Source organism: Bombina bombina, chromosome 1, assembly GCF_027579735.1.
Source record: "Bombina bombina isolate aBomBom1 chromosome 1, aBomBom1.pri, whole genome shotgun sequence".
NCBI classification, from domain to species: domain Eukaryota; kingdom Metazoa; phylum Chordata; class Amphibia; order Anura; family Bombinatoridae; genus Bombina; species Bombina bombina.
In genome coordinates this window covers 588,688,596-588,714,649 of record NC_069499.1, presented here as the reverse complement: position 1 = coordinate 588,714,649, position 26,054 = coordinate 588,688,596, and the positions used below count along the sequence as shown (strand labels likewise).

Below are 26,054 nucleotides of genomic sequence, written 5' to 3'. Positions count from 1 at the left end.
TCCCTTTATCTTCTTACAAATAATATCATAATGTAATTACTGTGCAGCTTGTTGCCAGAGTCCCATGTGGGGGTCAAGCCCAGAGAACCTTATGAAGTTACAGCGCAGTCACTGACAGATTTAACAGAGACATGTAAAATAATACAATTCGCATCTCTTGATGAAACATGTAAATCCCATTGCGGCTCCTCACACCATGAGGGGCCAATTCCCTCCCCCTCTCCTATAGCCCCGGGTCTCTTTCATAATGTTAAATCCATCAAGAGACAAGGGTCTGATTTTTACCCAAAACCACTAATGTGTTTTCAGCGTTGAACTGCTGATGACATATTAAAGTCCTCATCGTGCTGCTTCCTCCACACTCCAACAATCAGAACATCTCGGAAACCCATAAAAACCAAACTAATAGCAATGAATATTCAGTGACCTAGAATACTAATTATTGTCATGAATATTAATGCTATCGGACTTGCTTTGATCTCCCTCTTCCTCCTCCTCATTGTCTGTCTCTCCTCACAGCTCTCCTCTCTCTCCAGCCTTGCTCTGTCAGTATACTCTTTTGGAATATCATGTACTTTTTTTTTTTTTGCTCCTCTTTGTTCTTTCTATTTTCACCTTATTTCTATCCCTTTGTCTTTCTATTTTTTTTCTTCCCCAACAGTATTATTGGTGTTCTCCCCTCCTCTCTCGTTGCCCCTCAGCTTTACATCATATTTCTCTCAGTGTATCACTTTCTAAGCTCTCATTTTTTCGCACACTTTTTTCTCTTTCTCTCTCTTTCTCTCTCTCTCTTTCTTATATCACCTATCCCCCCCCCCTTTTGCAGTCTTTCACTTTCCACTCAGCTATGCATTGGGGATGTCTCATAATGAACGGTTAAGAGGGGGCTCTGTCCTCTGTCACAGTAGTGGGGGCAATAAGCAGATCTTGATTAACGAGACATTGGGGGGTGAAATAGGAGAACTGTCACATGCCTCCCCCCAACTCACGGAGGGGAGCTCTTCTTGAGGCATCCTCCCGCACGTAGATTAATGGCATCGCAGGACGCATTTAGGATCCATCGCAAAGGTTTCTATCTAATGGGTTCAGCCATTTCCTCTGTGAATGACAGGCGCACGGAGTAATCGGCTGTGCAGAATGGCAGCACATTGCTAGTACTTAAGTCTACATTATTCCTGTTGTGTGTCCTGCAGAGGCTGTTTATCAGAACGCCTCTCTCAGCCGACAGGCGCCAACTGACGCTGCTCTTGCTGTGGTGGGAGTGAGGAGATGTGAGACTAACAATAATAATAAAAAGCAGCAGAGGAAAAGAAAAAGTGTGCAGAATGGGCCTCCAATATGAGATGGGTTTTTTAGGGTCCTTGGCAGTTTCTTGTTTGCTCTTATGTGTTAGTTTCTGGCTATTTTTACTTCTTTTTATTTTATTCCTCTTCATGTGCATACTTTTTTCTTTTGCGTGTGTGTGTGACTGATCAACCAATACAACTGAAATATCCCAAGCAATTTATTTAACAGTGCAATAACAAAAAAACTGTTTAGATACAAATCAGACAGAGAAATAGCCCAAGATCCAGAGCCTCACATAGAGTGAAACACTGTTAAGGGGTTTCCAGATAAATAATTCATAAGTAAAGTACAACTTGATTAACATTTAAGACTGCATATTTCATCACATCCCTGCATTTTAACAATGATCATGTAATATCTTTCTAACTCAGGGAATGTAACAAGCAGCACATCAGTTACGCAGATGACCAGCGGACCCAGTGGAATCAGTCTAGGCTCCTTTAGCCGCATGGATGGGATGCACCAGAGATCATATTCTGTGTCTAGTGCTGACCAGTGGAGCGAGGGAGCTGTCATTGCCAACTCTGCCATTAGTAGCGGTAAGAGCCAATCACAACACTTCTTAAGGTTCAAGGAAGATAGAAACCTGCAACCCATCCAAGTTTATGCCATATGATGCTGAATACCTGTCTCTGTGAGTTAGACCTAGCTTATTGTTGACAGGCCAAGTCTGTCTGTTCTATTTTGATTTTTGTTGTTGCCCTTCAGAAATAAGAGATCAATTCTTTTAATAAGTATGACTTCAAAATAGATCTAATGTTTGGTGTTGACCTCCATTTTCCTTCCTTTTCATATCACGTGAAGATTCCCAGTTATTAACCCCTTAGTGACCAGACCATTTTTTCCATTTTCTTACCTTTAGGGACCAGGGCTATTTATACATTTCTGCGGTGTTTGTGTTTAGCTGTAATTTTCCTTTTACTCATTTACTGTACCCACACATATTATATACTGTTTTTCTCGCCATTAAATGGACTTTCTAAAGATACCATTATTTTCATATGATATCATATCATTTACTATAAAAAATTTTTTTTATAAAATATGATGGAAATAATGGGGGAGCAAAAACACTTTTTCTAACTTTGACCCCCAAAATCTCTTACGCATCTACAACCACCAAAAAACTCCCATGCTAAATAGTTTCTAAATTTTGTCCTGAGTTTAGAAATATCCAATGTTTACATGTTCTTTGCTTTTTTTGCAAGTTATAGGGCAATAAGTAAAAGAAGCACTTTGCTAATTCCAAACAATTTTTCCATCTTAATGGGAGGAGAGTCCACTGCTTCATTCATTACTTGTGGGAATTAAGAACCTGGCCACCAGGAGGAGGCAAAGACACCCCAGCCATAGGCTTAAATACCTTCCCCACTTCCCTCATCGGCCAGTTATTCTTTGCCTTTCGTCAAAGGAGGTTGGCAGAGAAGTGACGGAAGATTCAGAGTAGTCTCTTATGGAGGGTAGTACTCTTTGAAAATGGGACTGGAGATTTAAGTAGTCCTTTAAGCCTCTCAGTGAGAGCATGGAGGAATGTTAGAGTCCAAAGATGCAGGGAGAGTCTTTCTGCAAACCCATCCCGACTCAGTTTAACAGCTCCATTAGCAATCAGCGTTGACGAGTTACGCTGTCTGCTTTTCTTCTCTCAAGTCCATGTCAGGAGCGATGCTACTACCCTGTCACACTTGAAGGGCCATGTTCCTGTTCCACGGTGTTGATTCTGATAAGATCGTTTCATTTATATATATATTTGATAACGCAAGAAGACAGGGTCACAGTGTGGCTCCTTTATCTTTATAGAATCTAGGGTAATACCCTAGGAAGGGGGTTATTGAACGGGGGGGGGGGGGGGTTTATTATGCATAATATTGTTTATTGTGTTTCTGCTGCATTTGTGTGAGATGAGGCTCTGTCAGTGTGGAACAGTCAGTTCATTAGCAGGCTTTTTTGACGCGTCTCTCTAGAGTGCAGGGGCAGTCCTGCATGGCACTCCATGTGACTGGGTGTGGCCTCTGTAACTTCCTCTTTCTCAACCTGCGTTTGAAAGAGACGAAAGCTGTTTCTTGTAGTCCTGGTCATAGGAGGTGGTGAGTGCCCCGGCTATTGGGATATAAAGGTGCCATTTATTTTTTGATCAAGTCCGTAATAAAGGCGCAAGCTATGGAGGACTCTGATATATTAGAGGATACTCCCTTTTTTATCTAAACCTATTGCATATTGTGAGGAGGTTCCAGTCGAACCACCTATGCAACTTTGTTCCACATGCTTTGACAATATTGCTAGATCCAAAAAGAATAAAGTATTAAGTACAACTGAGCCGTCAACCTCTCAGGGTTCTCCGCCCTGCGAGGTGCGTTCCTTACAATCATCTTTATTTATACAAGCAGTTCCCCAGGGCACTACTAATCCTCCTGCGGGAGGGGCCCTTTGGCCTCCAGACTTCGCCGATCAGTGATGCCTCGCCCTACTAAGCGCAAGCGGAAGGTACGACACTGCTGTCCGTCTCAGGGGGTCTTCGACTCCGCTGGATGTCTCAGACAGATTATCCACTGAGGAGGACAACTCCGAGTTATCAGAGGATGCCGCTTCTGGGTCGGAATCGGCTACTTCTAGGCCTCCGTCCATGGAGGAACCAGATTTTAATTTTAAGATGGAGCATTTGCACTTTCTGCTGAAAGAGGTGCTTGATACGTTGGAGGTTCCGGAACCGAAGCTAACAGAGGAACCTTCGATCCCTAAACTGGATAGGGTTTATGAGGACATGGTAGTGCCCCAGGCCTTCCCGGTTCCAGTCAAGATGGCTAATATTATTAAGAATGAATGGGAGAAACTTGGTTCGTACTTTCCCCCGTCTTCTTCTTTTAAAAAGCTTTTCCCCGTTCCAGAAGCACAGCTTGAACTGTGGGAACCATCCCTAATGTGGATGGTGCTATTTCCACGCTCGCTAAGAGAATGACTATTCTGCTAGGGGATAGCTCCTCTTTCAAGGAACCCATGTATAAGAAGATGGAGTCCATGTTGCAGAAGATGTTCCAACTCACGGCGTTCGTTTTCCAACCGGCGGCGGCGGGTCGCTACGGTGGCTGGTGCGGCTACCTACTGGTGTTGATGCTTTATCAGCCATGGTCGAGGTGGAGACCCCCATCGATGAGATTCTAAAACGAATCAAGGCCTTAAGGGTAGCCTATTCGTTCATCTGTGATGCTAACATGCAGATTATTCGCCTGAATGCTAAGACATCAGGTTTTTCGGTTTTAGCCCCGCAGGGCTCTGTGGCTAAAGTTGTGGTCTGCTGACCCATTCATAGGGAAAGATTTGTTTGGCCTGGGCCTGGATTCTATCATATCTACAGTCACGGGTGGCAAGGGTGCCTTCTTGCCTCAGGATAAGAAGGCTAAACCTATGGGGTCTATTTTTCGTCCCTTTCATGCGGGGCGGGCCCCCGACCCGTCCTCGGATCAGGTAGGGGGGCAGACTGGAGAAGAGACATTATAGACCCTTGGGTTCTGGAGGTCATAGCCCTGGGTTACAGGATAGGTTTCAAGTCATATCTGCCCAGAGGCAGATTCCTCTTGTCAAACATATCTTCAAGACCAGAAAAGAGAGACACCTTCCTGGGGTGTATGAGGGCTCTCTCATCTCTCAGGGTAATCGTCCCAGTCCCTCCGGCAGAAAGAGGTCTGGAGTATTATTCAAACCTTTTCGTGGTCTCAAAGAAGTTTTTGTCAGTTCCATCGTTCAAGATGGAGACGATCAGGTCAATTTTGCCCCTGGTTCAAGAGGGGTAATTCATGACGACTATAGACCTGAAGGACGCTTGCTTTCACATTCCAATCCACAAGGATCACTTTAGGTTTCTAAGATTCGCTTTCCTAGACCAGCACTTCCAGTTTGAGGCACTTCTGTTTGGTCTGGCGACTGCCCCAAAAGTCTTTACAAAGCTTCTGGGAGCTCTTCTCACAGTAGCGAGAGCCAGAGGGATTACAGTGGCACCTTATCTGGATGATATCCTGGTCCAGGCTCCGTCCTACAGTCTTGCGGAGTATCAGTCAAGAGTTCTTCTCCTCCTCCTTCGGTCCCACGGGTGGAAGATAAATGAAGGAAAGAGTTCATTGGTTCCCAGCAACAGTGTGGAATTCCTGGGTATGATAATAGATTCTTCAGCCATGAAGATATTCTTGACAGATCAGAGACGTTGCAAGCTTGTGTCCAACTGTCTAGCTTTTCAGACATCCTCCAGGACATCTGTGGCCAGGTGTATAGAGGTGATAGGGCTCATGGTATCAGATCTGTCCCAACAGATATCTCTGGACAGACCGGTGAGGGAGTCCCTATCTTGGTGGACCCGACCGGGGCAGTTGTCACAGGGGACATCCTTTTTGAGACCATCCTGGAAGATTGTGACCACAGATGCAAGTCTATCAGGATGGGGAGCTGTTTGGGGTGCCAGAAAGGCACAGGGCAGATGGACTCGAGAGGAGTTGAGTCTACCTATACATATTTTGGAACTTCGAGCGATATTCAATGCCCTGAGGGCTTGGCCTCTTCTGGGGTCGTCTCGATTAATCAGATTCCACGAGAAGCTCCCTAGCCATGAGGGAAGTATCTCGGATTCTGGAATGGGCTGAGACTCACAATTTTTCGCTCTCAGCGATCCACATTCCTGGTGTGGACAACTGGGAAGCAGATTCTCTGAGCAGACAGACGTTTTATCCTTGGGAATGGTCTCTCCATCCCAAGATGTTCGCGGAGATCTGCAGCAGATGGGGGATGCCGGAGATAGACCTCATGTTGTCCAGACTCAATTGCAAGCTACCCAGATATGGGGTCGCGATACAGGGATCCCAATGCGGAACTGATAGATGCCTTGGTGGTACCCTGGGACTTCATCCTAATTTACATATTTCCACAGTTGCCTCTTCTACCTCGTGTAGTTGCCCGCATCAAGCAGGAGCAAGCTTCGGCTATTCTGATTGCTCCGTCGTCCCCAGGAAGATGTGGTTTGTGGATCTGGTGGGGATGTCGTCATCTCCGCCGTGGAGGTTACATTGTCGCAGGGATCTGGTTCAAGGCCCCTTTCTACATCAAAATCTCGATTCTCTGAGGCTGACTGCGTGGAGATTGAACGGCTAGTCTTAGACAAGAGAGGATTTTCGGAAAATGTGATTAACACTCTTGTTCAGGCCAGGAAGCCAGTCACTCGACGCATCTACCACAAGGTGTGGAGGACCTACTTGTCCTGGTGTGAGGAACGAGGATATCCTTGGCATAAGGTCAGGGTATCCAGGATTTTGGCTTTTCTCTACTACGGTCGGGATAAAGTCCTTGCCGCCAGTTCCCTAAGGGTACAGATCTTGGCTTTATCTGTACTTTTGCATAAGAAGCTTGCGGAGCTCCCTGACATTCAGTCCTTTGTTCTGGCTCTGGCTAGGATCAGGCCTTTCTTCAGGAATCAGGCTCCTCCTTGGAGCTTAAACTTGGTTCTTAAGGTTTTGCAGAGGGCTCCGTTTGAGCCTATGCATGCTCTTGACATTAAGGTTCTTTCATGTAAAGTCCTGGTATTACTAGCTATTGCATCGGCACGCAGAGTCTCTGAGTTGGCGGCCTTGCAATGTGAACCGCCCTACTTGTTTTTTCATGCTGATAAGGCTGTTCTTCGCACTGGTTTGGGATGATCCGTCTGGCATATGAGACAGCAGGACACAAGCCTCCTCAGAGGAATACGGCTCACTCGACTAGAGCTGTGACCTCTTCTTGGGCCTTTAAGAATGAGGCTTCTATGGAGCAGATTTGTAAGGTGGCCACTTGGTCTTCCTTACATACTTTTACAAAATTTTATAAATTTGACGTTTTTGCTTCGGGTTAAGCAGCTTTTGGGAAAAAGGTTCTGCAGGCTGTGGTGCCCTCAGTTTATGGTCCGCCTCCTTTGCCCTCCCACTTTTTTCATTGTGTCCTCTAGCGCTTGAGTATTTGTTCCCACAAGTAATGAATGAAGCAGTGGACTCTCCTCCCATTAAGATGGAAAACATAAATTATGCTTACCTGATAATTTAATTTCCATCTGTGGGAGGAGAGTCCACTGCCACCGCCCGTTTCGCCGGTGGGGCGACCTAAATTTAATTTTATTCTTCTGGCACCATTTATACCCTGATATTTCTCCTACTGTTCCTTGTTCCCTTGGCAGAATGACTGGGGGATGAGGGGAGTTGGGGAGGTATTTAAGCCTTTGGCTGTGGTGTCTTTGCCTCCTCCTGGTGGCCAGGTTCTTAATTCCCACAAGTAATGAATGAAGCAGTGGACTCTCCTCCCACAGATGGAAATGAAATTATCAGGTAAGCATAATTTATGTGTTTTTTTTTTTTTTTTCCAAAATTAGCAATACTTACATTGTAAGACTGATATCTGTCAGGAATCCCTGAATAACCCTTCACATGTATTTTTTTAGTCGACAACCCAAAGTATTGATCTAGGCCCATTTTGGTATATTTCATGCCACCATTTCACCCCCAAAATGCGATCAAATAAAAAAAATTGTTCACTTTTTCACAAACTTTTTCACAAACTTTAGGTTTCTCACTCGACTAGAGCTGTGACCTCTTCTTGGGCCTTTAAGAATGAGGCTTCTATGGAGCAGATTTGTAAGGTGGCCACTTGGTCTTCCTTACATACTTTTACAAAATTTTATAAATTTGACGTTTTTGCTTCGGGTTAAGCAGCTTTTGGGAAAAAGGTTCTGCAGGCTGTGGTGCCCTCAGTTTATGGTCCGCCTCCTTTGCCCTCCCACTTTTTTCATTGTGTCCTCTAGCGCTTGAGTATTTGTTCCCACAAGTAATGAATGAAGCAGTGGACTCTCCTCCCATTAAGATGGAAAACATAAATTATGCTTACCTGATAATTTAATTTCCATCTGTGGGAGGAGAGTCCACTGCCACCGCCCGTTTCGCCGGTGGGCGACCTAAATTTAATTTTATTCTTCTGGCACCATTTATACCCTGATATTTCTCCTACTGTTCCTTGTTCCCTTGGCAGAATGACTGGGGGATGAGGGGAGTTGGGGAGGTATTTAAGCCTTTGGCTGTGGTGTCTTGCCTCCTCCTGGTGGCCAGGTTCTTAATTCCCACAAGTAATGAATGAAGCAGTGGACTCTCCTCCCACAGATGGAAATGAAATTATCAGGTAAGCATAATATTTATGTGTTTTTTTTTTTTCCCAAAATTAGCAATACTTACATTGTAAGACTGATATCTGTCAGGAAATCCCTGAATAACCCTTCACACTGTATTTTTTTAGTCGGACAACCCAAAGTATTGATCTAGGCCCATTTTTGGTATATTTCATGCCACCATTTTCACCCCCAAATGCGATCAAATAAAAAAAATTGTTCACTTTTTCACAAACTTTTTCACAAACTTTAGGTTTCTCACTGAAATTATTTACAAACAGCTTGTGCAATTATGGCATAATTGGTTGTAAATGCTTCTCTGGGATCCCCTTTGTTCAGAAATAGCAGACATATATGGCTCTGGCGTTGCTTTTTGGTAATTAGAAGGCCGCTAAATGCAGCTGCGCACCACACTTGTATTATGCCCAGCAGTTAAAGGGGTTAATTAGGGAACTTGTATGGGTAAATTTCAGCTATAGTGCTAGTAGACAACCCAAAGTATTGATCTAGGCCCATTGTGGTATATTTAATACCACCATTACACCGCCAAATGCGATAAAAATAAAAAAAATTGTTAACTTTTTCACTAACTTTAGGTTTTTCACTGAAATTATTTACAAACAACTTGTGAAAATTATGGCATAAATGGTTGTAAATGCTTCTCTGGGATCCCCTTTGTTCAGAAAAAGCAGGCATATATGGCTTTGGCATTGCTTTTTGGTAATTAGAAGGCCGCTAAATGCTGCTGCGCACCACACTTGTATTATGCCCCGAAGTGAAGGGTTAATTAGGTAGCTTGTATGGGTTAATTTTAGCTTTAGTGTATAGATCAGCCTCACACATCCCACCCCCTTATCCCTCCCTGACCCCCCTCTCAAAAAGCTCTCTTCTCTCCCCCACATTACAATTGTCGCTGCCATCTTATAAGGACATGAAACCACATTTTTTCTTTCATAATTTAGAAGAATGCAATTGAAAAAACCTAATTTACTTCTATTATCTAATTTGTTTCATTTTCTTGATATTCTTGGCTGAAAAGCATATCTAGATAGGCTCAGTAGCTGCTGATTGGTGGCTGCGCATAAAATGCCTCGTGTGATTGGCTCACCCATGTACATTGCTATTTCTTTAACAAAGGATATCTAAAGAATGAACCAATTTCGATAATAGAAGTAAATCGGAATATTATTTAACATTGTATTCTCTATCTGTATCATGGGAGAAATATTTTGGGTTTATGTCCCTTTAAGTACTGGCAGAAAGTCTGCCAGTACTAAAATAAAAGGCATTTTATTTTTTTATATTTATTCTGCAATAATGTTTGGATCCCTTCTTAGCCCCTAACCTCCCCTGACCCCCCCTAAACAGCTCTCTAACCCTCCCCCCACTCTACCTATAAGCCGCCATGTTGGGTACTGGCAGCTGTCTGCAAACTAGGTACTGGCAGCTGTCTGCCAGTACCCCAGTTTGCTGAAACAAATGATTTTTTTATTTTTTGATATCTAGTAATCATTTTTCCGTTAGTGTATCTGCCCCCCCTCAATTCCATACCCCCCTCCCAGATCCCTTTCCCTTTCAACATTTATTCCCCCCTCCCTCTCCCTCCTTCACATACATTACATTTGAGTATAAATGTAGCGTGCACGTGTGCACCTTACACGCACGCGCCCCGACCCCCTCTCGCGCTCCCGCACAAGACACAGGACACAGGAACAGACCAGCAATAAGGCCAGCCCACCCCGCCCTCCCTGCTATGGCTCCCACCCACCACCGATCAGCACCATCGCTGGCCTATGCAGAGAGGGCCACAGAGTGGCTCTCTCTGCATCAGTGGGTAAAAAAATTGTATTACAGTGATGCCTCAATATCAAAAGCAACACTGCAATACCTTAAGCGTCTGGAAGCGATCACGATTGCTTCCACCGCTTTAAACCCTAGAGGACGTGTCAGCCACTTCCATGGTTCCTATACTGTATTTTTTGTAGGACGTGCCTGGACACATCCTTGGTCGCCAAGGGGTTAAGGAGTTAATTGGGTCCTTCACTTAAAATAGAAAAATACATAATAGTATCCTCTTATTTGAAGTTTTTACTCCCTAAGTTCTGGTTACCTTCCCTCGCGGCTCTAGTTTCCCCAAAGCTGTGTGGTAATCTTATTGCTACAGTTGTAGCAAACAGTACTCCCCAACTACCTGCAGCACTCCTTGTATCCTCATCTCCCAGCAGTATCTTAATGTGTCCCCCCTACTCTCTATAACACACTATGTGTCCCCCGCAACCTATGACATAACGGGAATCCCATAATTCCTAGCACCGACACCCTGTATCCCACACTCCCTAAGACTTGTATAAGTCACATATTCTTTTAGGGCACATACTCTAGTGCCTTCTTCCCAGGACCTAGACTATATCCCATTTTCTCAGCAATATATTTTGCTTCCCCCATTCCCACCTGTCACTCCTTATAGCACTCATAGTGTCTTGCACTGGGTGCATCCCGCTTTCATTTAAATGTGTTTTACATACTATTTTAAGCACACAGTGTATCTCCCAAATTCAACAGCACCTTTTTATTCTTCATACATTTTACCATTTAGTATTAAATAGTAGTAAAAGACTTCAATTTCAGTGCAAAAAAATAATAATATGAAAATATAAATAAATATGAAGTCTTCTAACTGGTGTTGCTATTGTTCTCAATTAAAGTACTGTGTATTAATATTACTATCTCTCAGATAGATCTTTTTTTCTGCTCTTTCTTCTGCTGCCTATATATATCTTATTGAAGATCCCAGCAACATCTTCTGCAACAAAGGGGTTAATGTCAGGCTGGTAGCATTTAGCAGCAATTTGCTTGGTTTCCATGCTTCCAGAGCCGCGGATTTGCAGGGATTTCAGGTGCTACAGACAGCAGAGGTAGGGACACAGCCGTAACCCCATTGAAGTGACATTCGGGGACGAGCCTTTAAGCTCCTTCCAAGAGAAATGCACAAGAAAGGGAAACAATCTGCCGAGTGACGGGAGAAAAGGAACAGAGGGAGAAAGAAGAGAGCCATCTTCAGAGGCGCAAGAAATAATAACAAGAATCTGTGTAGCCAAAAAAAGCCAGCCGTGTGTTGGGGGGTGGTTTGAAGATGGGAGACGCTATTTGTGAGCATTGTCACCAAGGAACAATACAGTCTGCAGAGAGCCCCAGAAGACGTCTGTGTGTTTTCATCTAGATCAGGAACCTTAAAAAGGAAAAGTAAGCTTGTTCTTACTGTAATGCTACAGATGTGACCCAGGGGTGCTGCATTGGGGGCTGGGGAGGAATCCAAAGCCCTGCTTCTCCAGGGGTGCTGTGGGGAAACAGATAGCAGCTTTATTACAACTGCTCTTTAGATTGCTAGCTGTGCAGGATAGGGAAACCCAAGAGCAGGAGGTTTAAGCCCTTTGGGAATTGTTATTATTAAAATATTCTATTATTTGATGAAGTAATGTGTCACTATCCACACTCTGGGGCAAAAACTATATCTAATATGTTCCTTCTAATTTACCAGCTTGCATGGTCCTACCCTTTCTTATTAACCGCAAATGTTTAGGAAGGATCGCAGTGCAACAAAAGCAGACGGTAGTAAAGCACTATGGGTGTAGCGCCAAGCGGGATTTATGCTGGAATAACGGGGGGGACCATTCGTAGCAAGAAACATTAGAGGTATCTGGGAGGGGTGCAAGGGGTATGAAGCACTGTGCCTTTTCTAGACTTTCCCAGTCCTTCTCTTAACCTCTTGATAACCATTTGTTTAAGAACACCAAATGGTTAACATCAACAGCGGAAAAACTCATCAAGAATATGACAAAAAGGAAATGAGGAATTATCAGAGACTTGGGCAATGCGAGAAAAATGATAAATGCTTCTGATGTTCCTTTGTAATAAAACTTTTCTAAGCTTCCCCCCCCACCCCCATGCAGACAGCGAACCCCCCCCCCCCCAAACAGATCATTGCTCGTAGTTACACACTTTTAAGATTTTTTTTTCTCTATTTTTTTTTTTTGTCATTTACTTCAAACACATAAAATCCTTTTAATTTAAACTTTCTCTCCTTTTCATTAAAAGGTTCTGAATTTTAAAGCACTGAGTTAATGTGTGTGAGATCTGCACGGCTGGGGACACAAGTTTCTCTCGTTTCTTCTTGTTCCTATGTCTCTTTTGGATTTAAATGTTCTCCTTGGTTCTTGAATATGCTGCTTATTGTCCCTGCTTTTTGTGCAAGACAAAAATAACACACATTGGGTTCTCATTTTATTTTCTGATTTCAATGCTCTCTCCCCCTCCTCGCATTCAATTAACGGCATGCCATGGGGGGCACAGCAAAAGGATCTTAGTTTTTAAGCAGCCTGTGTATCCCTGTGGCTCTTGCCTTTGAAAGCTGCTCTGAACGTTTCCTAATTAGATAAATTACTTATCTGAGGGACACAAAACAGGAGGTGCAGCTAAAGGAAAGAATGTCAACGTGAGGTGTGGCAAGCGAAGGAGGGAGGCAGAATGAGAGCATCTTTGGTTGTGATGTCAGCTCCTTGCCCACGTTCTGCTGGTTGGGCGCCATTCTGTTACCTGACTTGTAAAATGAGCTGTCTTGTACAATTTGTCCAGTAAAGCAGTGAAGCTCTCAGCCGTCTCCTGGCAGAAAATTATCTTACTGATAGAAACCCTTTCATGACCAGGAACATCAGAGTGAAGTTTATTCAGGATACCAAGCCCATTTTTTAAGAACTGGTTTACATTTTCCGTAATAGGAGCTGAATCATCTATGATACAAATGATTTATTTGTGTGCTTTATTTGGGGTGCAGAGGAAATGAACGTAAAATAAAAACTTTGGGAAAATATGATACGTATTAGGCCAGCCTGTGAATAGATTAAAGTGCGTTGAACTTAAAGGCACGTTGTACTGTAAAATATTTTCCCCTCTAATGTGTTTGCAATAATACATTTTACCTACTGGGAGTGTATTAAATTATTTGCAAACAGCTCCTTTACATTAATGTTTGTCATTGAAAAGAGCTTCCTGTTGAAACTGCCACCTATACTGAATATATTAATATGCTTGTATGCTCTATAGAAAGGCTATGCAAACGGGGATACTATTGTAAATAATCTCCAAGGGGTGTGGGGGTGTGGTAAAGATATATCTGCTTGTGCACTTGTATCCACTTGACCCCCAAATTATCCACCATGTTACTGACAGCTCTGTCCAGCGTTGTATGTGAAATCAAGTATCAGTAACTCCCTCCCCACCCCCCATTGGTAAAAAGAGGAGGACTTTGCCAAAGATTATTTTTCTTCTTAATTGGAAAGATACATTATTTTTCTTCTTAAATGGAAAGAGTCCACAGCTGCATTCATTACTTTTGGGATATAAGAACCTGGCCACCAGGAGGAGGCAAAGACACCCCAGCCAAAGGCTTAAATACTCCTCCCACTCTCCTCATCCCCCAGTGATTTCTTTGCCTTTCGTCCCAGGAGGTTGGCAGAGACGTGTCAGAATTTTTAAATTTTTGCTTTTTGTCTCTTATGGAGGGTAGTACTCTTCGGCATGGGACAGGAGTTTTAAGTAGTCCTGTCAGTCTCTCAGTGAGGGTTGGATGAAAGTTAGAGTCCGGAGATGCAGGGAGATCCTTTCTGCGAAACCATCTCGACTCATATAAACAGCTCCTCAAGCAATCGGCATTGTCGAACTTAGCTCCGCTGCCTGCTTTCTTCTCTCAAGTCCATGTCGGAGGCGATGCCACTATTCGTGAAACACTTGAAAGGTCGTGATTCATGTTCCTGTTCCACGGCGTAGATTCCGGTAAGATCGTTTCATTTTACTTTATCGTCAATGTACTGTAATGTGAGTGTTTTCCCCGAGAAGGTTACACAACTTTGTGGGTCTAACTATATGACATAAGGGTCTCAGTGAATCTCTGTTAGTATCTTGGAATCGAGGGTTAATATCTCCTGAGGGGGGTTATTGAACAGGGGGATTATAATCATGTTTGTTATGTGATTCAACCTGCTGATGTGTGATGTTTATGGGCTCATGGTTGGAACTTTGAGGCCTTTGGAAGTGAAATGGCCTTTTGGTTGGACACGCTTTTTTTGGACTATTCAGTTCACCTTATGTTTGGGCGTGGTTACGTTCTGTTCCGCATTCTTGACCGTGTGGCGAATGAGATATTCTAGTCCGCAGGGGTCTGGTCATAGGAGGTGGTGAGTGCCCCAGCCATTGTGGGTGTCAGGTGCCGTTTTTGTTTTCATACTTTAGTCCATATTGATATTTCCTCTATCCAGTTATGGAGCATTCTGATGCTGAGACTGTGCTCGTTTCAGATTCAGTTATGGAGGATTCTGATACCGTGACTATTTTGATTTCAGATTTCGTGTCCGTGACGAATCTGGATTGGCCTCATTGACACATGTCAACAGTTTTGTTCCGTATGCCATTTCAGAGCGCCTGGTTTCCTCGGTCTTGGGGGAATCAAGGGACTGCTGAGCCATCCGCCTCTGGGGGCCCCTGTCCTCCAAGAGGCGATTTCCCTACCAATTCATACTTCTACACATGCGGGTAACACAGTTTCTGATTCCTCCAGAGCAGGGTGGCGGTGTTCCCCCTGGAGGTTGCAGCACGTTTCGCTTCCACATAATGTTGGCAACTGTTTCGTCTGCAAAGTCCAGACGTGTTCTTTTGAGAATGTGCTTGTGCCCTATTGTCCCGGGTTCTTCCGCCTTGATGAGGGGCCTCTACAGTCCCCGCGGGTGTAACTGTCCCATGTTATGCTTGTTTTTCAGTTATTGAATGATCCTATCCGTTACCAGATACAAGGATTTTCAGTCTGCTACTTCGGATATGGTTCACCTCATTAGACATGTGGGGAGTGAAGTAATCTCCTGATTGTCATTTGTTTGAGATCTTTCCAGTTTCTGACAGATAGGGCTCAGTTTGGCTGGTCCCTGCGGGTAGCCTGTGTCTTTCTGGGGCGTTAACCTCCGGGTTGCCTTATATTTTATTTAGATCCGGATGGGATCTCTTTTATTTGTTTTTGTTTCCTTCGGGAACCCTTCTGGGATTGATTCTCATTATTACTTCTTCGGGAAGTTGTTTTTGGACATGTTAGTCCCTATGTTAAAAATGTCTGTTTTCTGTTTTTTTTCCCCTATGAGGGAGAATTTATGCAGCTTGCCGGTTAGGACCCTAGGTGCAGGCTGGCTCTGTCGGGTTCGTTCGGGTCCTTGCGGCTGTTCAGACACGTGGCGCTGTTCTGCTCGGCTGGTTCCCCGGTTAGAAGCGCCGAGTGCTCAGGTTTTCATTTGGTTTTTCGATGTTCAACTAAGCATTCGAGAGGAACCTGTGGGTCCCGTGAGGCGGGGGAAGGATTGTTTCAAGTCCTTATAGCGATTTAGGTCATAGATGGCCCATGCAGGGGAGTTTTTCTGCTGCGTCACTTTGACATCTGATTTCATCAGAACTTAGAGTTTTCCTCCCCCCATGTGGTGGAGGGTTGGAGGGCTTAACGCCCCTTACTGCAGTTGAGCGGGTTGGCTTTACCTCTGCTTGGCAAGCTACTTGTAGGGGGGTCCTTTCTAGGACATCTGTGTAGGGAATTTCTCTTCCCATTAGCCGGTGATTTTTGGGCCTTGAGGACAGGTTGTTGCCCTTCCGCATCATCCCTTTCCTTTAGGGGATATCCTCCTCCCTATGGAGATAGTAGTCCTTGCTTGGGGCTCCTGGATGGAGGCGGAAAGGTGGGGGGATTGGTCCCCTCTTAGGGTCTTGCTGGCTCCAAGTCAGACTTATTGGGCCTTTATTTTGATAAGTCCCTTGGGTCTATGGCCTTGTTGTCTGTTTTCAGAGTCCGGGTTGTACTATGTACTCTGTGGGGATGGCTGTCGTGCATCCTTACGCCTCATTCCCTGTACCTGTTTCAGGATTCTTTTGTCCCCCTGTCTTGAATCCCTGAGGCTGGGTTGGTCCAGCTTTGGTGTGGGTCTGCAGGTCATGATGGTCGAGCGGGGTCTAAGACGCTGCGTTCAGGTCGCAGTCTCCCCTGGATGTGTGAGCCTTGTTGAGTCTATCCTGTTAGCTCAGTCTACTAGGGTATAGATTTTCCTTTCAACTTGATCCAATTGATTTCAGAAGAGGGTTTTTACTCTTCCTTTGGGTTCTGAGAGTATACTCCCCTTCTCGGGGGGGCCTCTGTTGAGGGTTTTGTGTTCCCCTTTTTTAGGGACCTGTGTGTGGTCTGGCTACTTAAGTTTACCTGGAGCGTGCCCTAAGTCTGGGGGTTGCTTTTGCGGTATGTTTCTTGCTTGACTGCTTCTTTCTCCTCGCAAGAATGCTTTGGTATTCTATGGTCAGACACTGGGAAGACTTTGCCTCTTCAGTTGCATTCCGTGCTTGCAGGATGTTGGAAAGACGTCTTTTCTGTCTCTGTGCCCAGTCTTATCCCGGGTTTTGCTTGGTATAGGCGTGGCCTCCTTCCCCTGTTTGAGCCCTTTTGGGTCTATGTGAGCTGGGCTCACTCTTTGTGGTGTTCTCTTTGGTTTTAGGGGACCTTTCAGTTTCCTTGGTTCTCCTTTGCCTTGTCCGCTTGGGGGTTTCGGCTGGTGTCTCCTTCATTTGTGGGGGATGAGTGGTGGGGGGCTGTCTGTTGGGCGACTGTGTCTCCTGGAGGACTGTTGGCTCAGTCGAGTCTCTAGTTTGGCTTCTGGACTGACTGCAAGTCAGTGTCTTTGGGGCTTTTTCTCTAAAAATTTCTCAGCCTGGTGCCCTCTGTATGGGCCGCCTATTGTACACTCCTGTCTTGGCATTCAGTGTCCTCTTTAGCTTGGGTATTGTTTTCCCAAAATTAATGAATGCAGCTGTGGACTCTTTCCATTTAAGAAGAAAAACATAAATTATGCTTACCTGATAATTTCCTTTTCTTCTGATGGAAAGAGTCCACAGCTCCCCATCCGTAATTTTATGTGTTGGCGTCCTTATTATTCTTCTGGCACCTTTCACTTTTTTTCTGCTGTTCCTTGTTCCTCGGCAGAATGGCTGGGGGATGAGGGGAGTGGGAGGAGTATTTAAGCCTTTGGCTGGGGTGTCTTTGCCTCCTCCTGGTGGCCAGGTTCTTATTTCCCAAAAGTAATGAATGCAGCTGTGGACTCTTTCCATCAGAAGAGAAGGAAATTATCAGGTAAGCATAATTTATGTTCTTTCACATGTGCGAGGCCTAGAAAGGATTCAGCTGCACCATGCTAAATTCTATGTGCGGCTGTTGGGGGAGACTCTAAACTAGAATGCCAGGTCCTAATTTTAAGGCCCTTATGGCTCCCTGGCACCTGGGTCCCTTTAACAGTCAATAGCTACAATTTTTATTTGCGGTGTGGGAGCACAAGTGCCTGCCTATTGCACTTCAGGTGTGCCTCTCCCTCTCTCACAGCCTTGCATCTCAATACAGTAATGACTTCATCTGTCACTCAAATGACCAAGGTATTCTTTTGGCAATGGATTATGCCAGGAGGCTCTACAAAGTAACACATGGCTGAAATGTTCCAACAGTGTAGGACGTGTGTGAGAGACTATACAGCTTATTTAAGGTTATAGAGATTCCATAGCTCTTAGCATACCCTGAGAGCTTTTTACAGCGTGAGATGTGTTTGAGAGAGTTTTAGAAATCCTATAGCATATTACAGGTGGGGCAAACCTATGGCACATATGGCTAAAATAGTAGGTGAAAAAAAATGTTGCCTGAAGCTATGCCTTGCTGCCCATGTGCCACTATAACTATAATTAAGGCAACAACCAAAATGCATTAGATGTGTTCTGGCTCACTTACTATGTTTTTAATGTGACCAATAAACATTTCCTTTTTAATTCAATGCTCCGGGTATGCCAAAACTTTGTTTATATTTTGCCCATGTGCTACTCCAAGGAATGGGGGACCGGAATTGAAGTGTCCCCATTCCTCCCAGAAGGAAGCACCCCAAACAAGTTGTATCCCCAGGTGCCTCAACAAATTACAGACAACATACTAAAAATGCGACTTAATCCCTTGCACCCTGCTGGAACGACACCCCTTTAAAGAAACTCCAGAAGCCCGGCTAGGCTTTCGAGGTTATGCTGGCCCTCCGGTGTTTACCACGTCATCTTGACAAAATATGCATTTTCATGTACAATGTAAATTATTTAAAGTATTGTAGATATCTTAAATGGGATTTATTGTAGCTTGCTGTGTTTATTATTTCAAACATAATTATATATTTGAAAATATTTGTTTATAATAATAGAAAGCAACATTAAATACCTTTTACTCTATAGATATATACAATACTTTAAGCAATATGCATTGTACATGACTATGCATATCATTTAAACATTGACCCATAAACTGTCATGACTTAATACTAACTTTAGAAGCTAAGGCCCTACACATAAATATTCAATATTTAAAATGACGCATTGTTATGTAGAATGCATATTATTTAAACATTTGCATATAAATTAAAATGTAATTATTGTTGCTTCTTGTGTTTATTATTTTTTTTTAAAGACAGTATAATTACAATTATAGTTCTACATAACTGCATGCCTGGTATGTAAAATATTATTTAATGCTACTGAATAATATTGCATAAATATATATTAATATATATATATATATCTGTTATCACTAATAAACCCAACATAAATACATTTTAATTTATATGCAATACTTAAAACAATATGCAATATACATAAAAATGCATTCCATTTTAAATATTGAATATTAATGTAAGGCCAGACTACGTTATATCTACAATGTTTGAAATAAAATGCATGATCATGTGTAATACATATTAGCTTAAGTATTGGATATAAATTAAAATATAGATATGCTTGCTTGATGCATTTATTATTTTAAATAAAAATATATTTTTAAAATAGAGATTTATGTTATAAAACAGTTGCATTATTGTTATAGTATTACATAACTGCATGCCTGTTATGTAATAATAGAATTGTAATGTTAATGCCTTTTGTAATAAATATAATATACATTATATATATATATATTATATATATATATATATATATATTTACAATTAAAAAAAAACAAAACAAAAAATACATATTCATTTATATACAATATTTAAAGGACCACTCAATTCAGTAGAATTGCATAATTAACAAGTGCATAATAAAAAAAGACAATTTAACACCTACTCTGATATTTAAATAAGCAGTAGATTTTTTTTTTTTGACAAATGTATTTTTACCCCATTTTCTGGCCCCTTTTATCATGTGACAGACATCAGCCAATCACAAACTAGTATTCATATACCCTGTGAGCTTGTGCACATGCTCAGTAGGATCTTGTTCCCTAGAAAGTATGTATATAAAAAGACTTTGCACACTATCTATAAGAAAGAGTATGTGTAAAAAACATATACAAAATCTACATACCGGGGCGCTAAAATAAGCTATATAAGTGTAGTAGCTGAAAACCAAATTAATATATAAGATGTATACTAAGGCACATAAAAGTTGAAATGGCACAATTCAATTGTAATTGAATCTAGATATAAACTAAATTCATTTAACAATTCATATAATAATACAGAACAAATGCATAAAACACAAATGTCACAATAAGATAGCTGCTAGATATAAAGGACAGCTTATGAGTCCAGTTTAAAGATGCTTTTCTTAGATATAGCAAATAGCAATATGAGAACCCTTTACAGAAGGAGGTATATAAATATGATCCGGATTTCTCAGTTGGAAGTTACGATCATAAAGACTTCCAAACGGCCAAGGATCCTGCAGTGAGACAGGAGATCCTAATCACAAGTATGAAAGAGTAATACACAACAGGTGCTATAAGGTTCTTACACCGTCTATGTGTATATCTTCCTTGAACAGTGCTTACTCCTGTGGTCAGCGGTGCTTCTCAATGTGGCTTACTTTCCTGTCACTTTTGGACTTGCTCGGCTGCGGGTACTCGACCAGTTTGAAGTTACCGCATTAGTGAGAGTCTTTTTACAGTCAACGGAAAGGCCTGGAGGGCCACAACTCTGAGCAACGTGTTTCGGCAGATCGCCTTTGTCAAGCTCTATGACTGCATCAGTGCTGTGGGCGCTTTATAGCGCATACTTAAAGGCATAGGCGCCCTATTCTCAGACATGTGTAGTTTCAATTAGACAACATTACAAACATTTCAATTATAATACAATTGATAACACAACTATAAGGTGCACTTTACAAACTTTAAACAGCAAATAGGAATTAATTATGTATGAAAAGGATTGTGAAAAATTATAATATGTGAAAAATTGATCTAAAAAATGAGAAATGGATCAAAAAATGTATCCAAAAAAAAATTATCATTTTTAAAATATGAAGCTAATAGTCTTTATAATGGTAATAATTATAATGGTAATAGTTGAAAGATAATATTTGATAATTAAAATTTAGAAGGGGGACAGAGACATATTACACTAATTCTAAAGAGATCGCTAACAGGATATTAACTGGGTTACTAACAAGCATTGGAATATTTTGCTAACAAGCATTGGAATATTTTATAAGGAGGTTAATCTTAACCCTTTTGCGACAGGGTTAAAGTGTCTACATCGGAACAACTGTTCCGATGTAGACAAATTGTAACCACGCGATCGTGCACAAGATCGCGAGATTTCAATTATTGGATCGCGTCTGGGGGGCGTCCCTACAACCCTAGAAACGCCCTCCAGACCGCGATCAAATCCTGAAAGCACAGAAGGCTTCAGGACAGCCGTCATAACAGCATTAAAGCCCAGTGTAATTATAACGGAATAGAATGGCATAACGGCATTAAAAGGTTAAAAGGACTTGCATTCAATATTAAATAACCCATATTGAATGACCTTGAATCAATTAATACTAAAGTTAAAATTAAGAATAGTTGATCTAAGTCTGATATAAATATAAGAATAATGAACCTAAAGATTTCCATTACTACCTATGCAGATGACAATAGATACATATAACATGAGGTTCTGATTAGTATGTATGTCTAACTGCACAAATAACGGCTTCTGTCTCAGTTGTATGATTACAAAGTATCTAATAAACCGAATACATTATATCATTCTTGCCTTGAAGCACAAACCTCAAATACTCATGTTGCTCTCTACGTCATTATGTTTAATACATCTATTTAAAGAGCCGAAGTGGGATTTTATTTACACTTTCCTGTTTTAAAACTGTGTGTTTTTTGTTATTAAAAGTTATCTTTTAAATTAGCACAAATCCCTCAGCATTATATTGTACTGTCAATTCCTATTTGATTTAAACCAACATAGTGTGTGTTGCAATAATAGTGTTAAAATGAATACACTACAACTTACTCTTTGAGTGCTGTTGATGTAGTCTTTGTTTAAAGAATGGACTGCTGGACCTGTATTTAAAGGATCTCCTGTCTCACTGCAGGATCCTTGGCTGTTTGGAAGTCTTTATGATCGTAACTTCCAACTGAGGAATCCAAATCATATTTATATACATCCTTCTGTAGAGGGTTCTCATATTGCTATTTGCTATATCTAAGAAAAGCATCTTTAAACTGGACTCATAAGCTACCCTTTATATGTAGCAGCTATCTTATTGTGACATCAGTGTTTTATGCATTTGATCTGTATTTTATGAACTGCAAGTTATTCTATGCTCTGTATTTCACCTAATATTTTTAACTTGATTTGTTTTTGTTATATGAATTATTAAATGAATTTCGTTTATAACTAGATTCAATTACAATTGAATTGTGCCTTAGTATACATCTTATATATTCATTTGGTTTTCAGCTACTACACTTATATAGCTTATGTTAGCGCCCCAGGATGTAGATTTTGTATATGTTTTTTTACACATACTCTTTCTTATAGATAGTGTGCATTTCTGTGAGATTTTTGGGGATAATCCTCTCTTTTTCAGGTGACTTTTATAAGGATTGTAGCTCCATTAGCACAGAGAATCTGATACCCTCTATATAAAAAGACTTTGCAAAATTTTAGAATGGAAGTAAATTGGTCTTAAAACTGTATGCCCTTTCTGAATCATAAAAGATTATTTTCACTTGAGTACCCCTTTAAAAGAATATGCATCATACATGAGAATGCATACTATTTTAAACATTCCAGATAAATGCTAAAATACACAATTAACTCCTAAGCTGCCCTAACTTAATCAACCCCCATACAGGTATGGGGGTGGTTAGGTGATTAAGGCTTAAACCCCCACCTCCCAAAGCAAACTTAGAACTACACTAATGTCTAACCCCCCTAAGTTACACGAAAATAAAAAAAAATAAGTTACAATCAAAAAAAAAATCTAAGTTACAAAAAATAATAAATGACAGTATCCAAAATAAAAAACCTTTATTATACTTAACACTTATCTACAGGCCCCAAATAAAAATACAAGACCTCCCCTCTAAAATTACAAGTAACCCCCCCTTTATTCCACAAAATAATAAAGTCGAATGACTAAAAACCTATCCTAAAAAATAAATTAAAAAAAAAAAAGCCTATTCTTTAAAATAAAAAACCCCACCCCCAAAGATTTTACTCAACATGCGAAAAAAAATCTCCTTTTGATCTGACGCCGGGCCCTCTTCATCCAGGGTCCAGGAGCCGGTGGACGCTTTGCTTTGGGGGTTGTGGCGGTTTAGGTGTTAATAGTGTAGGGTACTTGAGATGGGCTAGTGGTGGTATAGGGGTTAATAGTTTAGATGGGTACTTGTGGTGGTATAGGAGTTAACAATTTAGATAGGTACTTGTGGTGAGCTAGTAACGGTATAGAGGTTAATAGTTTAGATGGGTTCTTGCGGTGGATATGTGGCTGTATAGGGGTTAATAGGATAGGTACTTGCGGTGGCTATGTGGCAGTATAGGGGTTAATTGGATAGGTACTTGCAGTGGGTATGTGGTGGTATAAGGTTAATAGGATAGGTACTTGGGGTGGGTATGTAGCGGTATAGGGGTTAATAGGCTAGGTACTTGCGCTGGGTATGTGGCAATTTTAGAGGTTAACAAGATAGGTACTTGCAGTGGGCGTGTGGTGGTTTAGATATTTATTAGTGTAGTGTTAGTTTGCAATCATGGGGTACTTTGAATTAGGAGTATTAGTGGTTAGCATGGCAGTTATATTGCAAGGGCTCATTTACTTTAGATCGCCAATATGGGCGGCGAGGCTGGCTATAGATAACACCCAGCATTGCCGCCCATATTGGCGATCTAAAATAAATGATTCCTTGCAATAGAATTGCCATGCGAAAAGGGATGTATAGTAAATGCCACTCTGCTATACAGCCTGTTAGCAGCTATGTTGGGAGCTTGTATTATTTCAACAAGCTCTCTCGACATAGCAGCTGATCACCTGGAATTTTTTGCCGCCTCATAGCGCTTTCAATCATCTGTCCTAGAGAGTTTCTAAATCACAAGACTTTGAATGATTCTATAGTGCAGTGTGTGGCTAAATTAATGTATTTTACAGCAAAGTAACTTGTTGAGAGCTTCTGCCAATGCTAGAGTTATCCTGGGTGTGTTTACTGCTGCATAAAGTCCCTAGCGTGAGACCAGCAGGGTTTGCTTGCACAGGACATTGCATTACTGGTTACAGATAGCAGATGTGGCACCCTGTGGGAATATGGTGCAAAGATGGCAGACTATTTTTCCTATCTATATGTGGCATCCTGTCAGTAGAAGTTAAATGATTTCTTAGTAAGTTATGGGCGTCCTTGGAAAGAGCAGACCGGTGGCAGTAGCGATCTCTCAACCACAGATATTTATGAGATTTTTTTCGTTCTTCTGAGCTACAGTCCCTCTGTAGAAGGGGTATTTTGGTAGAGGGTGGGATGTGTTCTTACAGCAGCTATAAAACAGGATAGAAGATGTGCAAGATATATAAAAATGATCTTAATCCTGTGTCTGGATGTGCCGCCTCTTCCCATCTTTTTCTTTTATAGCATTCCCTTCCATGCTTTCTGCTTTTTTGTATTACTTTACTTTCTGTGCATCCTTGTCAGTTTATTTTAAATGCGTGTGAAATGCGTTAAAAAAATGTCTACTATTACTTTGGTAACATATTCATGAACCTGGACGGTAAGTGATAGTTATGCTCAACTATCAACAATAAGCGCCTATGTTAGGGCAAAAATTAGCATTAGATCCTTGCATTAGAAAAGTTTAATATAGCAGTTTATTTATTTTAGAAGCATGCTACTGTTGCACTGTAGTATGCGTATAATAGACTAATACATCCGTTTAGTAAGTCCTTTCGGTACATAGTATAACTGCTCTTATTGTTCCTTATCTGTTGTTCCTATCACTACCCCTATTTCTTTGTCACCCCTCACTATACCGTCGTTTTTTCCTCCCTGTGACTCCACCAAATGCATCTGCTGTCTAGAATCCTTCTTGTTATTAGTTATAAATACTCCACGTAACTCGTAAGATTGCTTCATATATCCCACCTCCATTATAAACCCTTCCAGTAACTCACTCTTTTGCTCCCTATATCATTGTGATAACATCAGCTGTTGCTAAATAAATCTTCTCATATTTTGTGTCCAAGGACTGGCAGCTTTCAGAGTGAAGAGCCATTCACATTACACTAATCCCCAACCAGGTAGCTTAATCCTGGGACAATTTGCAGCTCCTCCAGTGTGGTTTTGTGGTTCATTACACCTTACAAATATTTATTGCATATGATGCAGGGCTATGTAACAATACAGGGCTCTCAAACACATTCCCAGATTTGATTGATTGTATATGCTTTTGTTCCTTTGCAGACACCGGCCTAGGTGACTCAGTGTGTTCCAGTCCCTCTATCTCCAGCACCACCAGCCCCAAATTGGATCCACCACCCTCCCCTCATGCCAACCGCAAGAAACACCGGCGGAAGAAGAGCACAAGCAACTTTAAGGCCGATGGTCTATCGAGCACTGCTGAAGGTGAGCTCACCCCCATATTTGTAAGCTGTGCTTACTGTCACCGGCACATTGCTATGACATATCTTCATGGTTAAATGACTTTAAAATTACGTGGCAGCATTGTTACCTCATTTGTATCAAATCAGCTTTCTTTATATTCATTCCCTCCATTCAACACCTGGGGCAACATAAAATTCCCCTTATATTGCCTTCTATTGCTTCATTTTACCACTCATTGTAACCTCCCATTGCTCCAAATAACAATCCTTAACACTCTACTTGTTTCATATAGTTCCTTGTATTGCTACATACAACCCTCCCTATTTCTCTTTCTACAACTGCATAAAACCCTTTTCTTTAACTTTCCCATCATAAAGCCCCATATATCTAGTACTATTACTGCATAGAATGCTGTATCCTATAATATCTCTTCCAGCTCTGTATAGCTCTATTAAACCCCTCTCCCTGCATATAACAGCCCTATTACTCCTTTGCTTTGTAGAGAGAGGGTGTTAAAGCCACCATAGACTATTATATGGATATTTTATAGAACTTAAGCTTGACCAGTAGATTAGTCGAGATAAAGCAGAGAGACAT

General features: G+C 41.7%; 1 protein-coding gene across 2 annotated transcripts in view; it reads left to right on the top strand.

Moving 5' to 3' along the window:
- The window catches only part of LOC128645682 (arf-GAP with GTPase, ANK repeat and PH domain-containing protein 1-like), a 607,927-nt gene extending 582,360 nt beyond the window's left edge, over positions 1–25,567 (top strand). For both annotated transcript variants that reach the window (XM_053698867.1, XM_053698866.1), the window contains exons 12-13: positions 1,719–1,886; positions 25,317–25,567. In XM_053698867.1, coding sequence (XP_053554842.1) covers positions 1,719–1,886; positions 25,317–25,552 — 404 coding nt within the window. In that variant the 3' untranslated portion in view covers positions 25,553–25,567. The remainder of the gene's footprint in view (positions 1–1,718; positions 1,887–25,316) is intronic.
- The last annotated feature ends 487 nt before the right edge of the window (positions 25,568–26,054 follow it).